At 37.9% G+C, this 27078-nt stretch overlaps 1 protein-coding gene across 1 annotated transcript; it reads right to left on the reverse strand.

Annotated features, from left to right (window-relative positions):
• Positions 1-124: 124 nt before the first annotated feature.
• RNF212B (ring finger protein 212B) lies at positions 125-26826 on the reverse strand. The gene is made up of 15 exons (XM_043471168.1): positions 26695-26826; positions 25053-25153; positions 23160-23212; positions 22620-22694; positions 14660-14775; positions 13973-14033; positions 13276-13304; positions 11692-11738; positions 11414-11456; positions 11189-11249; positions 10786-10834; positions 3332-3371; positions 2935-3035; positions 2158-2219; positions 125-261 (listed from the first exon to the last, which is right to left on the reverse strand). The coding sequence occupies exons 2-15, from the start codon at positions 25150-25152 to the stop codon at positions 211-213; spliced, it is 888 nt and encodes a 295-aa protein (XP_043327103.1). The 5' UTR covers position 25153; positions 26695-26826; the 3' UTR covers positions 125-210.
• Between the last annotated feature and the right edge of the window lie 252 nt (positions 26827-27078).

Below are 27078 nucleotides of genomic sequence, written 5' to 3' on the forward strand. Positions count from 1 at the left end.
TGGGAGAGATAATAAACATCTTCCTGAAGGACTGACCTGATCACTTTCATAGGAAGTAATACAGTGTGTGTAGGGTAAAGATTGAGAGAAAGTACAGAATGAAACAGGCATAGGCAGGGGTACATTTTCCAAGGGCATCACACCTAAGTGAGTATGAGATGCCTCTGTCCATCCTTCAGCAGTATGCATAGGTGAGACCTTGAAGGTGGTCTATCTGGGAGTGTTCCATGCTTCTCTCCCTCTGGCTAATCCCATCTGCCTCTGTTGGTAGAGATTGCAGCACAGGACAGGAAGGCAGTTAAGGGCGTTTATAACAAAAAAGGGCAAGTAAGGCCCTTTTAAGTCATTATATGAAGTTTAGCATGACAGTAAACCACTGCTGTTGCTTCCCCATAGTTTTCTTCATTGCAAGAAAATTTGATAAGATTTGATACGTCCAGTGTGACAAAGGCTATGTCTCTACTTATGAAACTGGAATGTTTCAGTTGGTTTATGGTGATAAGGTAGACTATTTCTGAAATCAAACTGGGGAAACCTGGAACATGACTACCATACCCAGAGACCATTACCAGGGAGGCAGAATTATGTCTCTGGGTAAGTGGTACTTTCTTCAATAACTCTTAATACAAAAACAGTAATATATATATTAAAAAAAAAAACAGTAATATAATGAATTCACACATACCCATCACCCAACTTCAACAATTAATTCATGGCAAATTTTCTTTGATTTCTGCTCCCTCACACTACCCTGCTCCACTAGATGAAGCTAAAGCAAAACTAGGACAATCATTTAACTTTCTATCCATAAATATTTTAGTATGCATCTCCGAAAGATAGACTTATTTTTTTTTTTAGACTTTTAAAAAACAACCACAATAGCATCATGCCGACCAAAAAAAAACCCCATTAAAAGCTCTTTAATCAAATGTCCACTAAATATTCAGTTTTCATCAACTGTCTCATACATAAATGGTTTTATACAGTTTACTCCAATCAAGATCCAACTGAAGAACATTTACTTGCAGATGGTTTATATGTCTCAAGTCTTTTTTTCACCTGTAGGTTAATCCCCCCATTTACAAGGATCCTGGGCTTCCCTGGTGGGTTAGCAGTAAAGAATCTGCCTGCAAGGCAGGAGCCACAGGAGATGTGGGTTCAATCCCTGGGTCAGGAAGATACCCTGGAGGAGGGCATGGCAACCCACTCCAGTATTCCTGCCTTAGGCATCGGATGGACAGAGGACACTGGCAGGCTCTCAGTCCATAGGGTCGTAAGGAATCCACAACTGAAGCTAGTTAGCATGCACACATGCAGAGGGATGTTATTTCCCCCAGTGTTGCCTTTTAAGGCTTAGACTCTAATTCCTTGCTGATGAAAATAAAGGGCATTTTGGAGTCTGAGAGCAAAATATTTACCTACCTTAGATGGTCACCAGGAGCTTGGTCTAAATATTCTCAATAACCCAAGACTTAAAAGTAAACTTAAAAGAGAGCTCCTTACAAACCTTTCTTCTTGTTCCCGTGCCCTTTTACTCTTGTTTTCTGGATCAGAATCCGTTTCATAAATTTACAAAACATTATTCTAGTTATCTCTGGAGAAATATAAATGGCTTTCCCTAGTTCATTCAGTATCTCTATCTAAAAGATATATTCCACTGAAAATCTTTATCTGTGAAACTTTTGGGAATGTTATTTGTGTTAGCATACTTATTAGGTTCACTCCCTTGCAGTAAGGAAGCCACCTGACAAGGCTGGAGACAAAGGTTCCATCCCTGGGTCGGGAAGATCCCCTGGAGAAGGAAATGGCAACCCACTGCAGTATTCTTACCTGGGAAATCCCATGGACAGAGGAGCCTGGCAGTCTACAGTTCATGGGGTTGCAAAGAGTTCAACATGACTTAGCGACTAAACAACAAGAACTGTGTGACCTAATTTTTAAACCCCAAACCAGGAGGCCAATCTGACAGTAGAATAGAACCTTAGAAACTAAGACCACTCTGAAAAACTGTGTGCATATGATTACCACACTTGAAATCCACCTCCCTCTTCACTTGTTACATTTTATCACCTTAACAAGACACCAGAATGAGGCATTTAGTGTGCAGGCCTAACTGAGGTTTTCATGTGCAGACAAGTTAGACCAGCTAGGGCTCACCTGTAGGAGTGGTAGCTGGAAACCAGGAAGGCTCTCCGGTGTGGTTCTGTTCTGCCTCTGACCTTAAGGATGGAATGGAATGATGAAAGATAACTTCCTAGAGCATTTCCTCAGTATTGTTAATTATGGATCAGGTTAAATAAGTGGTTCTTAATCTATAGTACACTACTCAGAAGAGAAAAGGCTGTTAGCTAAGTAACTCAAGAGTTATAAGGTTCATTATTTTCCTTTGAGGATGGGGTACTGACATGGAGGTCTGAGATTTGAATTTAACTATGAATAGAAAGATGCAAAGACAATATCAAGATTTTGGTGAGCTATGGAAGATGACAGGCCCTTATCACAAGGACTGGTAGCAGAAGTATCTTAGAAACATGAGGAGAAAAAAGATGCTGGTTTATCATTTTCATTGAGCACTGAGCCCCCAGCAGTGTTCCAACATAGGGATCTCAAAAGCAACAGACCAAAAAAAAAAAAAGCCAGTTTAATATTACAGGTCAATCATCTGGCCAAATATTACAGCAGACTTTGATTCCTGGGATAATATGAGTGAAAATTAGGCACAATCCAAAGCCTGCCTTCACTGTGAAGGAAATGGTCTTAAAGAAAATTAAGGGGTACAACTTGAGACAATGCTTTTCCAGGGTCTAGAATAGCATGTAAAAAAAAAAAAAAAAAAAAAAAAAAACTCAACTTCTTTTCACCTTGAAATCGTCATTTTAGTATATATGTTGATAGTTGAAGCGCCACTTCTTTAGGAATGTTAAATTAACTTACCTGAATTATTAGGGGTGAAGACTCTTGTGTGACCTGAATCCCCACCATTTAGAGATGGTCTGAAAGAAAAGACCCCCTGTCCAGAGGAGACAGATGAAGCTCTAAAGAGGGGAAACAAGAGCATCAACAGAAAAAAGGAAAAGTTAAAGTAAAAAGCATGTGTAAAGGAAGAGCCTACACATTTAAGCCATAGAGGAAATAAATCCCCTGCTTGCAACTGCGAATACAATTAAATAATTTAGATATGTATTAGACACAGTAATATTCTATCTTCTCTTTTGTTTACAAGGTAGATTATAAATTTCAGTAGTACACATCAGTGGAGAAATAACTCCAGGGCTGCTGGCAGAATGTCAGTGGGAACAGATCTCAAGTGAAAGGAAACAGTGTTACTTACCTATAAGATAGGCTGTGAGTAGAAGCTGGTGAAGGGGTTTCTGGGAAGCATAAAAATGAGTCTGTGAGATAATCTATGAACTGAGAAGAGATCCAGATATTCTGGGGACCAGGGCAAAGGAACTGGGGATCAAAGATTTTCAGTAAATATGTTAGGTTTTGGGGCTAAAGGCAAGTGAAAAAGCCCACAAATCACCTAGCAGTGGATAATTATGGAACTGTCTTCTCTCTTTCATGAGTTTGTAGGCTAGGATCATGAGCACACTGCTCTGATGTGCTCTAATGTATCTGTGCCTTGATTTCCCCTCTAAGTTGAAGATTACCAGAAAGAATGTCTAAACACAACGGGTCATTAAATTGGTGACATCAATAAAAATGGCAGAGTAAGGACCTCCACAGAGTCTCTCAATAAAAGGAATGAGAAATCTGGCAAAAATTGTCAGTCGACTACTTTCAGAATTATGGAAATTAACAAAGCATTTTTAACAATCTGGGAAAAGTTTATTCCAGAAAAATAACCGAATGTGAGTGAGAACAGTGAGCTTTGGGAATTTTAACTTGCCCTAGTCCCACTTTTCCCTCTCCAGCTCAATGGAAGCATTGAAAACCAAGTCTGGCAGTCATCATAGGGGATGGAATGGGGTTAGAACTCTTTCAAAGCCTCATTCCCAGAAAACTGTCATTACTTCACCTGTCTAGCAGTTCACTGGAAGACTTCACTTGCAAGGCTGCCTTTATTTGACCTGACTTGATGCCAAACTGGCGTGCTGCAGTCCATGAGGTCGTAAAAAGTTTATGACTTAGCAACTGAACAAAGAGCCAAACTTACTAGGACTTGGAGCTTAGAGTTCACCAAGTGTGAAAAGCCTTTCTCCCAGGAGTGTTTGTTGCAAACAACTAGAGGTATTTGTTTAGGCTGCCTGAGGTGACTATCAATTGGAACAAATAAAAGTCTAATCAAAAAGCATCAAAAGAAAGCTATGGAATGAGTTGTCTTCAGGGACTCTGAAAAGGAACAACAGGTTCTTGGGAATCGAGGCCATGTGCACAGGGCTATATGCATGCTCAGAAAAGACCTAAAAAGACCCTAAGCTGTCATCCTGGGCTTACGTAGACGTCACACAAGCAGAAAGGGAAGGCTACGGCACAGGAGTCAACTGCCTGAGCATTGAAAGTGCACCTCAATATACAGTCCTTTAGCACACACTGAGGGTTACTGGTATCAGGTGTTTAAGGAAATCTCTGTCCAATCATTAGCTGACCACTAAGCTAACTGAAAAGAGACTTCAGTGGCCACACATGACAAAGAAAACAGATTTTACAGAATTAGTTTTGGAAAGTCACTAAACAACAATGACAAACAACAACAACAAACGCTGGGAGGCGAGGGAGTACCTGATTCTTAGGGTTGCCGTGTTATATTATTTAGCTGTCTAGTTTTCAACAATTATAAGGCATGAAAGAAACAAGAAAGTAGAACCTACAAAAGGAAAGGAAAAAAGCAGTAGAAACTGTCTTTGAGGAAGCCTAGATACATTAGGAGGGCATGGCAACCCACTCCAGTATTCTTGCCTGGAGAATCCCATGGACAGGGGAGCCTGTGGGCTACAGTCCATAGGGCTGCAAAGAGTTGGACACAACTGAAGTGACTTAGCATGCACACGCATGCACGTACGCACAGATACATTAGACTTTTAAGGGAAAGCCTTTAAACCAACTATTTTAAACCTATTCAGATAACTAAAGAAAACCATGTCTAGAGCACTAAATGAAAGTATGACAATCGTCTCACCAAATAGAGAATACTAAGTAAATATAAATTCTGGAATTGATAAGTAAAAGCTAACTAAAATGTAAACTTCACTAGAGATATGAGCAGGCAGAAGAAACAGCAAATTTGAAGATAATTCAATTGAGATTATCCAGTCTGAGGAAGATAAATAAAAAGGAATGACAAATAATGAACAGAGCCTCAGAAAACTTGATGGAATACCATCAAGCATACCAGCACGTACAAAATGGGAGTCCCAGAAGGAAAACAAAGCGGACAAGGGGCAGAGAGAATTATCTGAAGATATAAGGGCTGACAACTTCCCAAATTGATGAAAATATTAATCTATAAATCCAAGAAGCTCAACAAATCCCTAAGATGATAAATCAAAGAGATCCATACCTGGATGCATCATAAACTGTTGAAAGCTAAAGACAAAAAAAAGAGAGGAATCTTGAAAGCAGCAAGAGAGAAGCCATTCATCACATGCAAGGGATTCTCAATAAAACTGGCACTGATTTCTCCTCAGAAACCATGGAGGCCAGAACATAGGAGGATAACATATTCAAAATGCTAAATGAAACAATGTCAACCAAAAGTTTTAAATCCAGCAAAACTATCTTTCAAAAATGAAGGAGAAATTAAGATACTCCTTGATAATGGATAAAACAACTAGACAAGATCAGCAGGAAAATAGAAGATTTAAACAACATTATGAGGACTTTCCTGGTGGTCCAGTGGTTAAAAATCTGCTCTCCAATGCAGGGGACACAAGTTTGATCCCTGGTCAGAGAACTAAGATCCCACATGCTGTGAGGCAGCTAAGCCCACGTGCTGCAACCACAGAGCCTACAACTCTGGAGCCCAAGCCACAGCCAGAGAGAAACCACAACGAAAGATCCTGCATGCCGCAACACAGCCAAGATCTGTTGCAGCCAAACAAATAAATATTTTTTAAAACACATCAACACTACATACCAACTAAATTAACAGACATCCTACAACAGCAGAATATACATTCTTTTCAAGTGTACCCGGAACACTCCCCAGGATAGACAATGCTTTAGGCCATACATTTAAAAGGATCTAAATCATACAAAATATGTTGTCCAACAACAGTGAAATGAAATTAAAATCAAAAACAGGAGGAAATTTGGGAAATTAACAATTATATGGATAATCAACACTGCTAAATAACTAGTGGATCAAACAAAAAAAAAATCACAGAAGTTAGAAAATACTTTGAGATGAATGAAAACAAAAACACAATCCTTGAAAGATGCAGTGAAAGCAGTGCTCAGAGTGAAACGTAAACGTAAACATCTATATTAAAAAAGCAGATCTTAAGTCAATAATGAAACCTTCCACTTTAGTAAATAAGAAGAACCAAACCCAAAACCAGAAGGAAAGAAAAAGATCAGAGCAAAAATAAATGAAATAGAGAATAGGAAAATAATAGAGAAAAATCAAGAAAACCAAAAGTTAGTTCTTTGAAATGATCAACAAAATTCACTAATCCTGAGGGGGTAAGGGGAGGGATAAATTAGGAGGCTGGGACTAACATATACATACTACTATGTATAGTTAGTTAAAATAGATTACCAACAAGGACCTACTGTATAGCACAGGGAACTCTACTCATATTATACAATAACCTAAACGGAAAAGAATCTGAAATATATATACATATATTGCTGTGCTGTAAACCTGAAACTTACATGGTATTATAAATCAACTATAGTTCAATAACAAATTTTTAAAACTTCCTTCTTAGAGTTGTTTAAAACACTTGACTAATCTTTAGCCAGGTTGTCCAAGAAAAAAAGAGAGCCTTAAATAACTAAAATCAGGAATAAAAGAGAGTATTACTACTAACTTGACAGAAATAAATTGGCTAAGACACCTACTCTTCAAAGGGGTGAGTATGAAAGAATCAGAGGGAGACTATTTGGTGAATTTCAAAAATGGCTATTTCAGGAAGAGATTTGTGAATTTCAAAATTGCCTCTTGGGAAAGAAAGGGAAATCCTTTCCGATAAATATTCTCTATGGACTGACTAATGTCTTAAAAAACAGTAGTAAGAATAATAGTTCGAAGGGGAAAGAGACAAGAAATTAAGTTGGAGTTTTACAGAGTATTTCTTCTCTGCAATATTTTTATGTCTGAGCACATGGACCACAGGCTTGTCTAACTCAATGAAACTAAGCCATGCTGTGTGGGGCCACCCAAGATAGCCGGGTCATGGTGGAGAGGTCTGACAGAATGTGGTCCACTGGAGAAGAGGATGGCAAACCACTTCAGTATTCTTGCCTTAACCCCATGAGCAGTATGAAAAGGCAAAAAGATAGGACACTGAAAGATGAATTCCCCAGGTCAGTATGTGCTCAATATGCTACTGGAGATCAGTGGAGAAATAACTCCAGAAAGAATGAAGGGATGGAGCCAAAGCAAAAACAACACCTAGTTGTGGATGTGACTGATGATAGAAGCAAGGTTCGATGCTATAAACAGCAATATTGCATAGGAACCTGGAATGTTAGGTCCATGAATCAAGGCAAATTGGAAGTGGTCAAACAGGAGATGGCAAGAGTGAACGTTGACATTCTAGGAATCAGCGAACTAAAATGGACTGGAATGGGTGAATTTAACTCAGATGACCATTATATCTACTACTGTGGGCAGGAATCCCTTAGAAGAAATGGAATAGCCATCATAGTCAACAAAAGAGTCCAAAATGCAGTACTTGGATGCAGTCTCCAAAATGACAGAATGATCTCTGTTCATTTCCAAGGCAAACCATTCAATATCACGGTAATCCACTTCTATACCCCGACCAGTAACGCTGAAGAAACTGAAGTTGATCGGTTCTATGAAGACTTACAAGACCTTTTATAACTAACACCCAAAAAAGATGTCCTTTTCATTATAGGGGACTGGAATGCAGAAGTAGGAAGTCAAGAAACACCTAGAGTAACAGGCAAATTTGGCCTTGGAGTACAGAATGAAGCAGGGAAAAGGCTAATAAAGTTCTGCCAAGAGAATGCACTGGTCATAGCAAACACCCTCTTCCAACAACACAAGAGAGGACTCTACACATGGACATCACCAGATGGCCAACACCGAAATCAGATTGATTATATTCTTTGCAGCCAAAGATGGAGAAGCTCTATACAGTCAGCAGAAATAAGACTGGGAGCTGACTGTAGCTCAGATCATGAACTCCTTACTGCCAAATTCGGACTTACATTGAAAAAAGTGGGGAAACCCACTAGACCATTCAGGTATGACCTCAATCAAATCCCTTATGATTATACGGTGGAAGTGAGAAATAGATTTAAGGGACTAGATCTGATAGACAGAGTGCCTGATGAACTATGGAGAGATTCGTGACATTGTACAGGAGACAGGGATCAAGACCATCCCCGTGGAAAAAAAATGCAAAAAAGCAAAATGGCTCTCTGAGGAGGGCTTACAAATAGCTGTGAAAAGAAGAGAAGCGAAAAGCAAAGGAGAAAAGGAAAGATATTCCCATTTGAATGCGGAGTTCCAGAGAATAGCAAGGAGAGATAAGAAAGCCTTCCTCAGCGATCAATGTAAAGAAATAGAGGAAAACAATAGAATGGGAAAGACTAGAGATCTCTTCAAGAAAATTAGAGATACCAAGGGAACATTTCATGCAAAGATGGGCTCGCTAAAGAACAGAAATGGTATGGACCTAACAGAAGCAGAAGATATTAAGAAGAGGTGGCAAGAATACACAGAAGAACTGTACAAAAAAGATCTTCACAAACCAGATAATCATGATGGTGTGATTACTCACCTAGAGCCAGACATCCTGGAATGTGAAGTCAAGTGGGCCTTAGGAAGCATCACTACGAACAAAGCTAGTGGAGGTGATGGAATTCCAGTTGAGCCATTTGAAAACCTAAAGATGATGCTGGAAAGGTGCTGCCCTCAATATGTCAGCAAATTTGGAAAACTCAGCAGTGGCCACAGGACTGGAAAAGGTCAATTTGCATTCCAATCCCAAAGAAAGGCAATGCCAAAGAATGTTCAAACTACCACACAATTGCACTCATCTCACACACTAGTAAAGTAATGCTCAAAATTCTCCAAGCCAGGCTTCAGTGATATGTGAACCGTGAACTTTCAGATGTTCAAGCTGGTTTTAGAAAAGGCAGAGGAACCAGAGATCAAATTGCTAACATCCTCTGGATCATCGAAAAAGCAAGAGAGTTCCAGAAAAATATCTATTTCTGCTTTATTGACTATGCCAAAGCCTTTGACTGTGTGGATCACAATATACTGTGGAAAATTCTGAAAGAGATGGGAATACTAGACCACCTGACCTGCCTCTTCAGAAACCTGTATGCAGGTCAGGAAGCAACAGTTAGAACTGGACATGGAACAACACACTGGTTCCAAATAGGAAAAGGAGTACATCAAGGCTGTATATTGTCATCCTGCTTATTTAACTTATATGCAGAGTACATCATGAGAAACGCTGGGCTGGAAGAAGCACAAGCTGGAATCAAGATTGCCGGGAGAAATATCAATAACCTCAGATATGCAGATGACACCACCCTTGTGGCAGAGAGTGAAGAAGAACTAAAGAGCCTCTTGATGAAAGCGAAAGAGAAGAGTGAAAAAGTTGGCTTAAAGTTCAACATTCAGAAAACTAAGATCATGGTATCCGGTCCTGTCACTTCATGGCAAATAGATGGGGAAACAGTGGAAACAGTGGCAATCTTTATTTTTTTGGCTTCAAAATCACTGCAGATGGTGATTGCAGCCATGAAATTAAAAGACACTTACTCCTTGGAAGAAAAATTATGACCAACCTATGACCAACCTAGACAGCATATTAAAAAGCAGAGACATAGTCTAGTCAAGGCTATGGTTTTTCCAGTGGTCATGTATGGATGTAAGAGTTGGACTATAAAGCTGAGCGCCAAAGAATTGATGCTTTTGAACTGTGGTGTTAGAGAAGACTCTTGAGAGTCCCTTGGACTGCAAGGAGATCCAACCAGTCCATCCTAAAGGAGATCAGTCCTGGGTGTTCATTGGAAGGACTGATATTGAAGCTGAAACTCCAATACTTTGGCCACGTGATGTTAAGAGCTGATTCATTTGAAAAGACCCTGATGCTGGGAAAGATTGAGGGCAGGAGGAGGAGATGACAGAGGATGATATGATTGGATGACATCACCGACTCAATGGACATAAGTTTGGGTAAACTCCGGGAGTTGGTGATGGACAGGGAGGCCTGGCGTGCTGCAGTTCATGGGGTTGCAAAAAGTCGGACATGACTGAGCAACTGAGCTGAACTGAACTGAAGAAGCCAGATACTCTTCAGGCTAACATAAATTGGCATCCAGTTAATCTTCTTTTAGATCTAACTTCTACTGCCATCTTGTGGCAATTAAAAAAAACCCAAGTCAATTACTCAAAAGTTCTATCTCCTGACCAGAGAAATCAAAGACTTCCTATTACTCAAGTTTCAATTTTCTCCTTATCAGTTTGAGAACAGAAATATTATTCAAAAGTAGTGTCTGGATACCTGGGATCACTGTTTAGAGAAAAAGGAAGTAAAATGGCATTATATTATGCACAGAAAACCCGAAATCTGTTGGTACTTTTACAGAATATGTTGGTTTCTGAAAACGTTTTTCTCCCCCTCTTACCAGTAAAAGAATCCCTGGGAGTGCTCCTTCCCTGAAGACCTCTGGCTCCCTGAGGGACAAATAACATTAGTAAATATATCCTGATTCTCTGGCTTCCATATTTCATGATATGTATACATTGAAGAATATGTTGTTCTCCCAGAGTGGGTACACAAGTCCAAGAAAGACCCACATTTTAATCCTTCCAAAATTAACATCATGGACACTGTTAATGTGGTCCACTATTTTCACCTCTATTCATTCCAAGCTATGAATTAGGTCTGCTTCTAATATCAGGTCTGCACTGCCAAAAGAGAGACAATTCATGCCAAAACCAATAAAAGTTTAATATTCTTTCTTTAATCTTGGCTTTTATTTAGCATTAGAAATCTCAGTCTGGAAAGACAATGTAAACATTACTTACTTGTCCCAAGTTACTAAAGCCAGCCATTCTATAAGGGGTAGACTCCACTGAGGAGGACCGACTGTATGAAGTGAAACAAAAACGAAAAGCAAACAAACCTGGTATTAAACTTTTATCGACGTAAAGTCTCCTCAGTCCCTATCTCAGCCACATCTAGGCATTTCTTTCATCTTCCATCTTCTGCCAACAGTTTTAATGTTTCTGTGTAGCGAAAATTCTACTCACCTGACCACTTGGCTACTATGCTGAGAAATGGGTCTTGGAGTAACTAAAAGGGAATAAAACGGAGGATGAAAAGTTGCCATTAATGATGTGCCCTGTTTTGCCTAGCCTGTCTGTTGCAAGTTGGTATCTGCGAGTTTGGCCTTTCCATATCATACATAAGAATAGGAAAAGTCACATTATACTTTCTGAGAGGAAATCATCTTCCTTATGGTTTACAGTTTATGAAAAAGGATATTTATTTATCTCACACTTGTATTTGGGCAAAACATTGTCTCTACCTGACTGAGATGGAGAAGTGATGCCCACTGGCCGAGGTGTGTTTAACCTGCAAGGAAGAAAAAAACAAAAGCAGTTCTAATCTCTGTAAGCAGAACTTGCCACCCCTAGAAGATCAATCACACCATTATTTATAAAAATAATAGCCTCCTCTCTGAGCATAGTGGAAGCAAGGTTTCCATATGGGTCTCCTTGGCTCTCCAATTCCCTAAGTGAAATCTTCTCCACTTCTCTATTTATTGCCAGTAATAGAAATTCTGAAGTCCTTTCATCCTTCCCTTAGTGCCTTACCAGGTATTCTTTTTTTTTTTTTTAATTCATCTGTATTTGTTACAACTTTTTAAAGCAGAATGTGACTTGAGCACTACATTTCCATTCACAAAACTTGCTCCAAGTTACTTTTCCAGCAGCTTTACAACATGCCTGAGCAGGCTTATAAGTTTGCTACTCTAAACAATATTTTTCTTTGGAAAACAAGCCCTATGTATGGACAGCGAATCCAATCAAGTTGGTTCAGCTTAACACACTAACTTCCAGAGGCCTAGCACATGCAGTCATAACTACAGGGGATGGAAGTTTTAAAAAGTATATCCCAGAAGATGAAAACTTGCTTTAACAAGTGTTTCTTTTAAACATCATGGTATATATACTTCAGAACACTTCAGTGACAGAAAATTTTGGTCTACTAAAGAATCTGCTTGATAGCTAAACACTTCAGACCACAAAGTTAACACAGGTTACATACACACCTTACAACAAACGTAACTACTTCCATCTGTTAAAATAAGCCAACATGAAACTAGGAAAAAACTAGCTCTGCTTTAGTGCTAAAAGTATCACTTACCAGGTATTCTTAACTTTACATATATCTATCCACCCATTTACACATCCACCATTCCCTCACTCCCTCCATCCCCTCTTCCATCTATCCACAAGCATTTATTTAGTGCTCATGTATCTTAGATACTGAGGTTACAAAGATAACTAGAATGTGGTTTCTATTTTTGAGAGGCTTAGTGGGAGAGACAATAAAAAAGCAACGTTCAATGTTATAATGGCTGTATTAGAAGTACAGAGTATGCTAGAACATTAGACTTTAGCTTCTGTGAGTCAACGGCCATGTTTTTTTTTTTTTTTTACGGCCATGTTTTTTTAATCCATCAGTACAGAGCTGATATTAAAAATATTTAATGATTGGTAGGGTACAGACATTTATAATTAGAAACACTGGTGATGTACACCCAGCACTTAACACAGTACATCACAAACAATAGGCAATTAATGAATACTTATTGAATAAGTGAATAATAGAACATCTAACTCTGCCTAATAGTCTTGACAGAGGAAATGACATGACTTGAATTTTGAAGGATGAGTAGAATTTCATAAGATGATGGTCAAGGGTAGGCACTGCATTCAAGATTTTACGTCAGCGCTTTTCAGTGAGTAACTCTTTCATGGAGAAGTGAAAGATAAATTCATAAACCATTTCCTCCACCTCAGAGCCCACATAAGAGTTAGAGCCAAGTGTCAAGAAAAGATAGATATTTTCAAAGAGGGAAGCTATGGTGCCTAATAAAACTGACCTGCTTCCTTGGTACCAACTTGGAGATTCCTGTAAGTGAAAAAAATGGGGGTGAAGGAAGCTATAGTTCAAGAGTCCCCATCAATGGATGTTACTTTTCAGATAACTAAGCTGCAATGTCTTCTAGTTGTGGTTACTAATATTTCCAATAGAAGAAAACAGCTGCAGTGTTTGCTTAGAAAATGATTAGCTTTGGGGGAAGAAAATTTTAGTTTCTCTTCACAAAAACACATTGGGAATCCTGAAGACTGATATACATGGGGAAATAGATAGAATCTATGGAGAGAGAAAGGAAAATATAAGAGTAAAATCAAAAGGAACGTTACATAAACACAAAGAACAATCTTGGGAAGACAGAAATGTCTAGGAAATAGAGTTTGATGGAGAAGAAGGGTCCTGAGGTGCCTTGGGATTCTTGAAGAGAAATTTTAAGTTACAACAGATAACTCTTCTGTAAGAGAGCTTCCCCATGTGCCATGTTATGCTTCATTGATGTTCAAGAATGGGTTACCACTATGCTAAATTTTGTCCTCTCATCCCTTCAAGGTCTTCTGTGGCCTCATCCATTTACTACAGTATGTTTATTTTACAACCATTATTAATTATTACCTGCCATGTAAAACTATTCTATTCAGTCAGCTAGACAGATGGGCAAAGTAGAAGAGAAAATAATAGTATGAAAAATCTATTTTATTCACCTTCACGATGGCTAGAAATTTCTTCAGTTCTCCATTCTCTTTCCTTAAGACTGACAGCTCTCTAGGCAAAAGATGGAAACAATGAGCTCCAGCAGGTCAGTGGGATAAAAAAAATTCCTGGTTTTTATTATTATCAAATCTAGTTAATGCTTCCAGAGAGATGTTTGCCACTATACAAGATAATTCTGACAGAGACCTAGTGATTCAGGTCAGCAATGGCAGGGTTTTGGTGGTGAGAAGAACCAGGTGGAGAAAATAAGCATCAGTTGGTATGGTTTCAGAGGCTTTTACACAGAATTGCATCTCTTCTCCATATGCAGCCCTGGCCTGAAGATGTCTGAACATTTCCATCAGGGATTCCATCTTTTAGCTTAAGACTTCCAAAACACATCCTCCTACAGGTAACATTTTAAATGCTATCCCCATCATTATTACTGTGAAAAAGCCATGTCTGATTTCTCTGAAGAAGCAGTTTTTGACCAATGGAAGTAAAAGAGGAAAGCTGTAAAGTACAGAAGGAAGAAAGAGAAAAAGAAAATGGAGACTGAGGGAACAAAATTCTGTACTGAACTTACCCAAGACAAACATAAACACACATGAAGCTATGTTCAGGCTTTGGAACCATAAGGATATAAAGGCTCTAGTTTCTCTGGAAAGGGCTCTTGGGTGACCTGATTTGTCACTTACTTGTCCTGGTTGGTCAGTGTTTCCTGTGACTCCTGCATGGCTGCTTCTAACTTTGTAATTCTATGCTTATAAAAGGCGATGAGGAGATCTGTTTGTTTCTTCTGGAAACTCCACACCTACTAGGGAAAAACAGGCCTTTGACATACAACCCCATAACTCCTTTCCCCTTACTTCCAGCAACAAACAAATTTTTCAATTCATACTCTATTACTGATTGTTTTCTTCTGGAGCATCTGACCTAACTCACGATTCCCCAAAATTAGGGAAAGCCAAAGCTTTACATCTCCAGAATAACATCTTCCTAATATCTTAATGAGAATACTGACACAGATAAGCCCTTTTAAAATACAACCATTCATCATGAGCAAGAAGAGTGACAACCAACAACAACAAAAAAAGTTTCCAAGTTTAGAATTGGTTTAGAATTGGTTCTGACCTTACTTGTTTACAATTAGTTTGGACTCAGCTTCCACATTCCTAGATACTGCAGAGCACTGGTAACCAATTTACTTTCCCTAAGATACACAAAGATACTTCCAGGCTATTTATACTGCTACATTTAAGGGCAAAGAGACAAACACGGAGATGACTTTTCCTGAATATTATTCTGGGCATGGGCAAATAATTTTATCTTTTGCTTTAATTTACCATTTGATGTACTGATGTGCCCATCATGGGATTACTGAATCAGATCAAAAGTTAATATTTAGAAAGCGTTTTAGCTTTGTCAGGCTGTACTTTTGAATACACAGCAGTATTTATGTCTCTTCTGTTTCCTACCTATTCAAGCAATAAACCCTTTGTCTGAGGTCCTTCCTAGTTCTGGTAGTTTTGCCATAAACTTCATTCTCGTCTAATTTGCAAGTTGCTTTTGCCACCTTACTGAAGATTTCTACTTCCGAATCTATACAGTCTCCAGACTCTTAATTTTCTACTCAAAAACAAACTAAACTAATTCTATACAGATAAGAACTCATTGTAGTCTATTTTTTAAATTGTTCTTATTTCCAATAAAAGTAAAAACATATTCGTTTTAGAAAATTTGAACAATGCAGAAGCAGAAAAAAAGGCACTCACTCCTAAGAGTTATCTAAAATGGCAACGGATTAGGGAGAAATAGATATTACAGGTAGATATAATATATAGCCAAAAGACAGTACCCCAAACATCCTAACCTACTCTTGGGATCAGTTTGTGATAAAATTGTTAGTATCAGGCTTGGGCCAAGAAAGCCCAAATCTTTCCCTAGCCGGGTTACTCCTCCCCTAGTCTTGTGTGCAGGGGGAACAGACCCTCCCCTACTGCGGAATTCCAGGGAACAAGACTAGACTATTGGGGGAACCTTTTGCCTAGGGCTAAGTAGGCCTGCTTCACCTACTTACCCTAAAAAACTAACACCCAAACCTCAGATCTGACCATTCCAAGAGGAAGAAAGATCAATTGGTAAATAACCATCAGCAAAAAGAAGAATCAGAGGAGAAAATCAAGGGATTTTCCCCAAAGCTAGAGTACAAATGTTTGATCTATTTCAAATACACCTACTAAATGAGATTCTAAACTCAGTAATGAATCTCAGTATTTTACAAATCTCAAATGTGAGCAAATTCATTATTCTGTCTCATTCAAATCCTTCAGCCTCATAAAAAGGTTATAGCTTCTTTAGGACAAGTTTTGCCTACTTATTTTTAGTTGGGATTATTTTATTCATATAATAACAGAGCAGATAGTAACAAAAGTAGTTGTTGATAACACTAAACATTGTATAATGCCAAGTGTTAAATATTGTTTATTTCATTGTAACAATGCATGGAACTACCTACTTTAATACTCAGACTCCTTTCCTGTATCTTCATATTAGGACCAGGTAAAGGCATCATGGTCTTCATGCTCTGGATTCCCACTGCTTTTAGAATTGATAACATGGGACATAATTTTTATTTTGTTTACTGTAGAATATTTTTAAAATTTCAGTTCTGAATTAGATTCAGTTAATGCCAAGAGGCTGGAAAAAGTAAGGAAGAAACCACTGAAAGATATTGAGAAAGTCACCATACAGAAGTAAAGGGGAGCTCAGTGGTTTCTTAAGACATATGATACAATGTGGGTGTGCATATTATTGCCTTAATTGAAAAGGGGGTTTTTGTCTCATAAAATATATTTTGGAAATGAATATTAGCGTGACCAGCTTTTTGTGTGTGTGTGTGCTAAAGAATGGCTTTCCTAATTTTTACTTTTAAATGTCATTTTTTTAAAAAAAGTCATTTTTTTTAGTTTAAGATTTATATTCCCATGCAATTTTAATGCTTTGAATATTTGTAGAAGAGTTGCTAAGTTTAAAAAATTTACTTTAAAAGCATTGGTAGGGACTTCCCTGCTAGTCCGGTGGCTAAGACTTCACATTTCCAATGCCAGGGGCCCAGGTTCAATCCCCGGTGAGGGAACTAGATTTCACATGCCACAACTAAGAGTTTGCATGCCACAACGAAGATCAATTCCAGAGAGCCACAACCAAGACTGGGCACAGCCAAATAAATAAATTTAGCTCAGCTGGTAAAGAATCCACCTGCAGTGTGGGAGACCCTGGTTCAATTCCTGGGTCGGGAAGATCCACTGGAGAAGGGATAGGCTACCTACTCCAGTATTCTTGGGCTTTTCTGGTGAGTCAGCTGGTAAAGAATCTGCCTGCAATGCAGGAGACCCAGGTTCAAACCCTGGGTTGGGAAGATCCCCTAGAGAAGGGAGTGGCTACCCACTCCAGTATTCTGGCAAGGAGAATTTCATGGACTGTGTAGTCCATGGGGTTGCAAAGAATCAAACACCACTGAGCGACTTTCACTTTCATATTAAAAAAAATTGGTAAATTCACTATCTCTCCTAGGTACTCAAAATTTATTAGTTTCCCATATCTATCTTTGGTGAAACTGACTTCCTTGTTACTTGATATCTACAGATCTTAGCTGTTGGTTTTTTTTATTTTTTGTAATGCCATGTGGCATGTTAGACCTTAGTTCCCCCTGCAGTATAAGCTCAGAATCTTAACCAACAGACCACCAGGGAATTCCCATAATTCTGAATTATATCTCAAGGTAATCATATAGTTGAGAAATGTAAATTTCTCCTAAGTATTCAGCTAAAATAAATGAGAAGAAAAGACAGAATTAAAATATCAGCATCTTGCAACTCAGTGAACTAATGGATCAATGTAAAGTTCATCAATTTCTACCATCACACAAAATGAAAGACAGAAAACCATTACATACCTCTTGGCAGAACACAGCACTGCTGTAAGTAGTCTTGTCTCATCCCCTCCCCTCAATTTAAATGATTCTGATTAAGCCTAAATAACTATTAACTTAGAGAAAATATAGAGCACAGACAAGCATATTAAATGACTCCAGGCAGATACAATGTGGAAAATCCATGCTGTGAACAGCCTTACAGCACAAAAGACCATTTTCTTCAACAATAGTAAAAAAGAAACGAGAGGAAACTTACAGTTTAAAATAACCTTAAGAGACAAAATAGTCAACTCAGCTATATAGATTTTATTGAAACCAATTAAAAGTTTTAAAATAATTAAGAAACACTGAGGAAATTGAATATTAACTGATTAATGGATAATATTAGGGAATTATTTTATCATGACATGGTTATATTTAAGAAAAGAATACCTATCTTTTAGAGACAGACTCTGAAATATTCACAAATTGAAATGATATGATATCTGATTTTGGCTTCAAAATAATCTAGATGGGGTGGCAGGAGATGGGGTGGTCCAGAAAAAGGAAGATTGGCCAAGAGCTAAGAATTGATGAAGCAGGGTGATGGATACAAGGAATAGGAAATACTAAGAGGGATTGTATGAACTCTTGTACTTTTGTAGCTCCTCACCATATTGTACAAGAGATATTCAGAAGTATGAATCAATAACTAAAACAAAAGGTGATATGAAAAACAGAAGAAGTATGTATAAAGTATAGAAATGATAATTAAGAGGTGACTTTAGTGTGGAAGTCAAGCATTCCAGGCACAGAGATACAAAACTGTTATACACTACATGGTGTATAAAAGAACTGCAAAGAACTAAACCTACCCTATAGGTTAGGTAATAAATAACTTACATAAGAACTTATGTGGTACATAAAATGTGAAGTGGTAGCTGTAGATGACACTGGAGAGAGAAGATCTGGAGGAACCAGATCTTAAGGGAACTAGGTGTCACTCTGAAGAGTCGGAAACAGGTGATAGGAAACCATCAAAGGGTTTTGAAAAGGCAGTTACATGTTCAGATTTGTAATTGTAAGAGTAATTATGATGCTCAAAGAGATTTGTGCAAAAAAATTTTTTCTTCTAAATGCTTCCTTATCAAAAGCAGGGGACTTCCCTGGTGGGCAAGTGGTTAAGACTTCATGCTTCCACTTCAAGGGGCATGAGTTCCATCCCTGGTTGATGAACTAAGATTCCACATGCTGTGCGGCGCGGTCAGAAAGTTAAGTTTTGGGTTGAACAGTTTGTAATCAAAGCGATATTATCTTACATTGGGGCCTAAGTTCCTCAACCTGCTCAGTAGTGACAAAGAACTCAACTATACTGTTTCCGAAGTCTTATATAGTGACAGATAAACTCTTTCTTTTCAGGTAAAATAATCTTCAATTAAACAAAACCTTTCTTCAAAGGCATCATTGATTATCTCAGTTGTTCAATGTTGAAATTCAAGTGAGGGATGGAAAACTGGTCTGGTCTATTGATGAGATAGGGTCTTGACTTGATTTTATTCAAATGACTTGTATGGTAGTTATTTATGTACGTTAGGAAAACATATGACTTCAAAGTCAGGCAACTATCGATCAGATCTTTTTTGTATAGTTCTTCTGCATACTGTTGCCACCTCTTCTTAACATCTGTTTCTGTCAGGATCATACCATTTCTGTCCTTTATTGTGCCCATCTTTGCGTGAAATCTTCCCTTAGTATCTCTAGTTTTCTTGAAGAGATCTCTAATCCTTCCCACTCTATTGTTTTTCTCTACTTCTTTGCATTGATCACTGAGGAAGGCTTTCTTATCTCTCCTTGCTATTCTTTGGAACTCTGCATTCAAATGGTTATATCTTTCCTTTTCTCCTTTGCCTTTTGCTAGAATATGGTCCTGCCCATTAGTTTACAGACTGCCTATGGCTGCTTCTATGCTGTAACAGTAGAGTTGAGTAGCTGCAACAGAGACTGCATGGCCTGCAAAGCCTATTTACTGACCTTTCAAGAAATATTTGTCTATCCCAACACTAAACTAATCAAAGTCTTTTTCTGTATTTTCATTTATGCCTTTTGCTCTGAATTGGTCTTTCTTTGTGAATTTACATTTTTCCCTCTTCTTCTCTCAATATCTTCTATTTCCTACTTTACTGATATCCCATCTTGTCTGTTCTTCTTATTTGAATTTACTTAATGAACATTTATTTTATTTCTTTTTTAAAAATAATTTTTATTTATTTTTGACTGTGCTGGGTCTTCCTTGCTGCACGGGCTTTTCTCTAGTTGCAGCCAGTGGTGGCTACTCTGTAGTTGCCAAGAGCAGGCTTCAGTAGTTGCGGCTCAGTAGTGGTGGTTCCCAGGCTCTAGAGCAACGGCTCAATGGCTGCGGCACACAGGCTTAGCTGCTCCTCGGCATGTGGGATCTTCCTGGACCAGGAATCGAACCCAAGTCTCCTTCATTGGCAGGCGGATTCTTTACCACTGAGCCACCAGGGAAGCCCTGTTTTATTTCTTAATTTTAAAGTGGAAAGGGCCCAACAAAATGGAAGAAAATGTTTGCAAATCATATACCTGATTTGTACCTAGGATATACACCTAGGTATATATACGGTCCGATATATATGGACTTGTACCTAGAATATATAAAGAACACTTACAACTATTAATAAAAAGACAATCTAACTTTTAAAAAAATGGGTAAAGTATCTGAATAGACATTACTTTAAAGATGACAAACAAATAGCCAATAAGTACATGAGAAGATGCTCAATATCATTAATCATCAGAGAAATGCAAATCAAAACCACACCAAGATACAAGTTCATACCACTAGGATGATTATAATAAAAAAAGACAGATAAAAACAAATGTTGATTAGAATATGGAGAAATCAAAATCCTTACACACTGCTGGTAAAAAGGTAAAATAGGCAAGCACTTGGGAAAACAGTCTGGCAGTTTCAAAAGTTAAACAGAGAACTACCATTTGGCCCAGTGATTTAATTCCTATGTATATATTCAAGAGATATGAATATATATGTCCAAACAAAACTTTGTATGCATATGTTCATAGTGGCATTATTCATAATAATCAAAAGGTGGAAACAACTTAAATGTCCCTCAACTGATGAATGAATACATGAAATGTATATCCATCTATATTATTACTTGGTCATGGGAAGGAATGAAATACTAATGAAGTTCTAATATTTTTACATGGATGAACCTTGAACACATTACACTATGGGGAAGCAGAGCAGAATTCAGACAATAACAAATATATTATAAAATATTAGAGATAAGATTTCCAATGAAAAATAAAGCAGGATAAGTACACTTGGGGCTGCTATTTGAGATGAGTCAGTAAAAGTCTGATTGAGGAAAGAAAATGTGAGCAAAAGACAATCTAGACATTACTTGGATCAGTTATTCAACTTCACAGATTAGGAAAACACATTTTCAGACATTGCTGACTTTACCAAACTGGCACTTCACTAAAGTGATGATTAACTGACCCCTTCCATGTATTTTATCTTGATTACTTGACCATGTGTAATTGGTCCCATGATTAGGTAGGTTAGAATTCAGACTACATATAATTTCTCTACTGATCATTAACTAATCCTTGGGTTAGTTATTAACCAAAGCTCCGCTCTTTCTCTTGTTCATGTGACCTTGTTTACATTTGTCCTTGAGTCTCAGCTGGATTTTATCTCCTCATAATGTTAAATAGTATCTCAAATATGATCGTTCACCCAAGCAGCTAAAAGCAGGATGCCATGAAAGCCCTCTTTTCCCTTCCTCCATCTTCAGAGTCAGGACTGATGACATCAAAGCGGAGACATCGAAGAAAAATGAAATCTACTCTCTTCAGCCAAACATGACAAAGGACCATCTTCATGTTTAATAAAAGAATAACTCTCAAAAAAAAAAAAAAAGAATAACTCTCAAAATAATGAGAAGAATAGAGAAAAAAAATAGCGATAAAATCTCAAGAAACATACCCAGATAAGAATCCCATGAGGCTATGAAATGATCTTGGTGGAGAACTAAAGAGTGAAAGTGAAAAACCAAAATTTTTACAATTTGGGAACTCTCTCAAATCTGTCCCGCCTCCTCTTCACCTCCTTCCACAACTCGATTGCTCCTGACCAAGTCAATAGCATGACAACATATCATGCATCAGGAAAAGAAAAATATCTTCTAAAGTTCAGACAACTAATTATAAATACTAAATGAAGAATTAAATATATAAGCATTACTAAGAAAGGTTATTGAAAAATAAGAATAGAGAACAAGAAATCCCTTCTTGAACTTAGGTCTATAAGCAAAACTTTGAAAGCCAGGTTGCTAAGTCCACTGCAGGGTCAGACCTATATATTCAAAGCAACTTTTAGAAGATTCACTAAATCTGCACAGAAGGATAATGAAACTGCCTAGAAGCATCTTTATCCTCAAAAATGACTTAATAGAACTAGGCACTACAAGATTCAGCTACATAGTGGTTTTTACAGCCTATCACAGATTTTGGGTCAGTAAAAAGTTAATTGTTGAGATTTGTATTATCAGCGAGGAAAGCAAATAAGGCAGCGAATTTCTCCCCATTGTATACAAATGTACGAATGTAGTTTAAAGAGAACCTTTGGAAAAGAAACAAGATGTAATTATAACTTGCCTGGAAAATCAGACTGTCTTCACTGTTATTTCTCATACCTGAGAGATGTGACTGAAATACTGCAAAGCTGTCTCCACAGGGTTTTTGAAGTACATCTTCTCCTGAGGTTTCAGCTATGAAGAGAATAAGACACATCACAATGGAATGAAATAAAATACTGGCAAATATAGTTAAAGACGTACCACCCTTTCTAAAGCACCAGATAGAATTTCACTGTGCTAGGTAAGAGTGTGATCACTACTGAACCAGGAGATGTTGACTATATGTCTTAATCCTCCTTACCTCACGCTTCTGTGGCAGTAGCCACAAACCCACAAATTATTCTTCTATCTCTTGTTTTCCCCCTCAATTGTTATCTACGTATTTTGTGTCTTTTTTGGGGCTGCATGGTGTGGCTTGTGTGATCTTAGTTTCCTGACCAAGGACTGAACCCAGGTCTGCAGTGGAAGAACTTAGTCCTAACCACTGAACCGACAGGGAATTCCCGCCAACTTTCACTTCATAGTCACTGTATTCTTTGTATACTTCCTATACATCAGGAAACAGGATAAGATTGTGACAGAGAAGGAAAAACTTACATTATCAGAAAGAGCCAGATACTTGCAGGCAGTTCCACAAACAGCACATTTTTCTAGGGGGGAAAGGGAAAAAATGTTTGGTTCTCATGGGCATGAAGTAAGATTTTCCCAAAGTATGTGCTAATAGTCAAGTTGGCTAGCTAATGAAAAGAGGTTCTTACTGAATTCAGAATGTCATTGTGCTAAAAAAGGACCTCAACTTGAGCACCATGCCAGAAATCATACATGCCAAACATGTATGTTGATGAGAAGTAAGGCTTTCACTCTGTACCTCTACCCATCTCCTTTTTAATAAATTCCCAGTTTTCTGCTACACATGAGGGACAGTTGCCTCCCAGCAGTCATTGAGGGGTGTACATTTACTAGAGTCTAGGAAGAGTTACCAATGATCTCAACTTTAAGTTATTATTTTTTTACTCCATCTCCCTGACAGTAGGCACACATTGGGTACCTGAAGAAATTCTCCAATTATTCCTGCCCTGTTCGCACTTTGCTAGTATTCCTGGATATCGTTCTGAAGCTCTCCTACCCTCATTGTCTGATTAACTCAACATGAAAGATTTGAGAATTAAAATTCCTAATCTTCCTTTGAAGTTGAATTTTTAGTAGTGGTGCTGGTTATTGATTAAGATAAATGCCATGTCAGGAGAAAACATCATATGACATGTGCTTCACTGAGACAAACTGCTCCAAAGTGAGCTGCTGTTAGCATAGTAATAGCTTTGTTACATTAGCAGAGAACTTAAAAGGGTCATGAGATTCACACCTCAAAAAAGCTTCTCCAGAGGTGAGCTAACCTGACTCTTTTTCCTTGGGGATAAAGTTTTCCCGGTCTTCCTCCTGTACTATTGCCAGAATCAGCTAGCACATCCAAATCATTCTTCTATTTAAGAAAAAGCCAAACAAAGAAACTTCCACAGCTCTCCATCACCTGCAGGATAAAGTTCAGGTTCTTTAGCCTGGTAGGTAGAGCCTTCCATCATCTGGCCACTGCCTACCTCTCTAGCCTCATCTCTCACATTTCTCATCTTATTCTTTTATGTTCTACCAATCCCAATCATGTGTACTTCCCTGTACTAAGTTTTATGATGCTATATTCCTTTATACATGATGTTCTTTTAAACTAGAATGATCTTCCCTGCCTAATTCACTTGGCAGACTCCAATTTATTAATCAAAACTTTATCAAAGTGGCACTTCTTCCATGAAATTTTCCCTGATCAAAGCATCCTAAGTCCCTCTTCTGGACCTACATACCCAGAATACATACATACAGAAAATGTAAGTGTTTCAGCATTAAAAAAAAAAAAAAAAAAAAGACATATCTTAAAGTCCCACTTCTAGGATTTAACAGTTGCAAGAACTTAGTCAAATCACCTCTTTGAATCAGCTCCCTACTTGTAAAGTGGGTCTACTAATAATTACCTCCTGGGGTTGTGGTAAGGATATATAAAATCAGGACATGTGAAAACCACAAAGGTATTACCCACCACTATCATCATCGTCAATATTTCTAAACAAATTAACTTGACAGACTATACTACTTTCCATTAGAAATGGCTCTTGTTATCAACCACTTTCCCAATTTCTAGTCATCATTTTTATTTTTCTCTCTTTTCTCTAGTCAGTCTCATAATTTTGTGGCTTTCCCTGCTACAGGCTTCAGAACACTGACAGGCACCTTTTGATGTTCATATAATAGATACTCCATTTGCTAAATCATTCTTTGTTAATGGATTCCTCCAATTTTCATAATCAACAGTTTCCTATTATACTCACAGCACATTTTACCTCCTAAGTGACTTTTATTCCAAATTATACAGAGAAATGGCTAATCATTATTTCTAAGTTTAAAACATTTTTGCCTGAATCTGAAAACAGTTAAGTCACTCACCCAGAATCACACATTTTTTACAGAAAATATGGCCACAGTTGGTGACAAAGAAATGGGCCCCATCTTTTCGGAAACATCGGTTGCAGTGAAACCAATCCATTCTGCAGCAAAGAGAGAGAACAATTCTGGGCATAACATAATTATATTTACTATAACATAATTATAGCTGTTCCAAAATCTACTTAACAATGTTTGCTTAGCTTCTGCTAATTTATTGGAATATGAGCATATTTTTGTGGAGTATTTCAATTGGTTGTAAGAAAGTACATATATCTCTGAAGTGTAAAAAAGCAGACTGCAGAGTATGCAATGCCATTTTCTAAAAAGTATACATATTCAGAAAAGTAACAGGACAGTGATGATTTCTTTTTTGAATGGTGAGATTATGGATATTTCTGTGTATATGCTGTCTTTACACTGTTTCGTTTTCTAAGTTTTCTGTATTAATTCAGGTATTAATTTGTAATTAGAAAAAACAATCTTTAAAAAAAAGAACCATCTACGTGTTTCCTAATAGTTTCCTGTGATACAGCAAGATGGAGCAAGGAGGAGGTAGTGGACAAAATATAGAAGATCACATATTAACCACTTGGGACACATTTTATCGAAGAGAAACATGGTTTTTGAATGATGTCTCAGCTTGTTTACATTTTCTTCTACTCCACAGAACCTCAGAATCATAGATCTGAAAGTGATCTTAAAAATCATTTAATGTTTTGTCCAATCCCATCCTTTTTTAAAAGATGCATTTGAAAAAATAAAAATAAAAGATGTATTTGATATTCACTGAACAGCAAGATTTGAAACAAAAAAACTGACATTAAAAACACAGAACTGATACATACTGAGCTGTCATTAGTTCATATATTTAATGAATTTATATTTCATGAATATACTACAAGAATGAAATAGGTTTGATTTTAATTTAAAATTAAATTGCGGGAAAAAAACAAAATAGAAGGTAAATTTTTTCCCCACTTAAGTTTTTTCTTTAAAAAAGTTTTAAAGTCGTTTATGGAGGCATTTGCTCAAAGGGTGTTGGCTAGTTTGTCCCACACTTTAACATTTTTGTCACACAAGGGCAAGATTCAAGACAAAAACACTGAATAAATGTTTCAATAGGGCTTCCCAGATGGCGCTAGCGGTAAAGAACCCGACTGCCAATGCAGGATCTGTAGACACACCGGTTCGATCCCTGGGTGGGGCAGATCCCCTGGAGGAGGGCACGACAAACCACTCCAGTATGCTTGCCAGAAGAATCCCTTGGACAGAGGAGCCTGGCAAACTACAGCCCGTCGGGTCGCAAAGAGTCAGACACGACTGAAGCGACTGAGCATGCAAACGTTTCAACGCAAAGACATTACACAGAGGCACCAGCTTCAGATTTCTATTTGTTGCTCACAGACACACTAACTTCTCCCAGAAGTGAGTCTAAAGAACTACTGGAAAGGTCCCAGTTATAATGCTCCCAGTTAGACGGAGCAAGAAGAATTTTAATCAAATGGGTTGACCAAATGAACTCTTTCAAAGAAGAGCCGTTAACCGGGTTTGTGAGGGTAAGACTCGCCCTATTTCTAAGAGCGATGGAGACTTGGCAAAGGCTCGAATTTACCAGAAGCTCTTTTTAAACTATATTCCCTACCTGTTTGACCGCAGTGATCCCGGAAGGCCTCGGATCTCACCGAAATCAACCAGCTCTCAAGAAGAGCTGGAAATGGCGGGAAAAAATAGAGCGAGTCTGGCACCAGCGAGAGACAAGCAACTGGGCGTGTCCCGCGACGGTGTGTGAGAGGCGTGGGCGGGGCCCGGGAGTGGGCGGGGCCCGAGAGACGAAAGTGCCCTTTCTTAATATTCCGGGAAAATCTACCTGATTTAAAATTGGGAAAAGATAAGAAATATGATCGATGTGAAGTAATTAGCCTCCAACTAATAAAAAAATTAAAAAAAAAAAGAAAGAAATATGATCGAATCCCATGCGTGCTACTGTGGAAACAAAAAGGTGAAAAAAACCCAGTAATATTCAAGT

This window comes from Cervus canadensis, chromosome 6, assembly GCF_019320065.1.
Source record: "Cervus canadensis isolate Bull #8, Minnesota chromosome 6, ASM1932006v1, whole genome shotgun sequence".
In the NCBI taxonomy this organism is placed as follows: domain Eukaryota; kingdom Metazoa; phylum Chordata; class Mammalia; order Artiodactyla; family Cervidae; genus Cervus; species Cervus canadensis.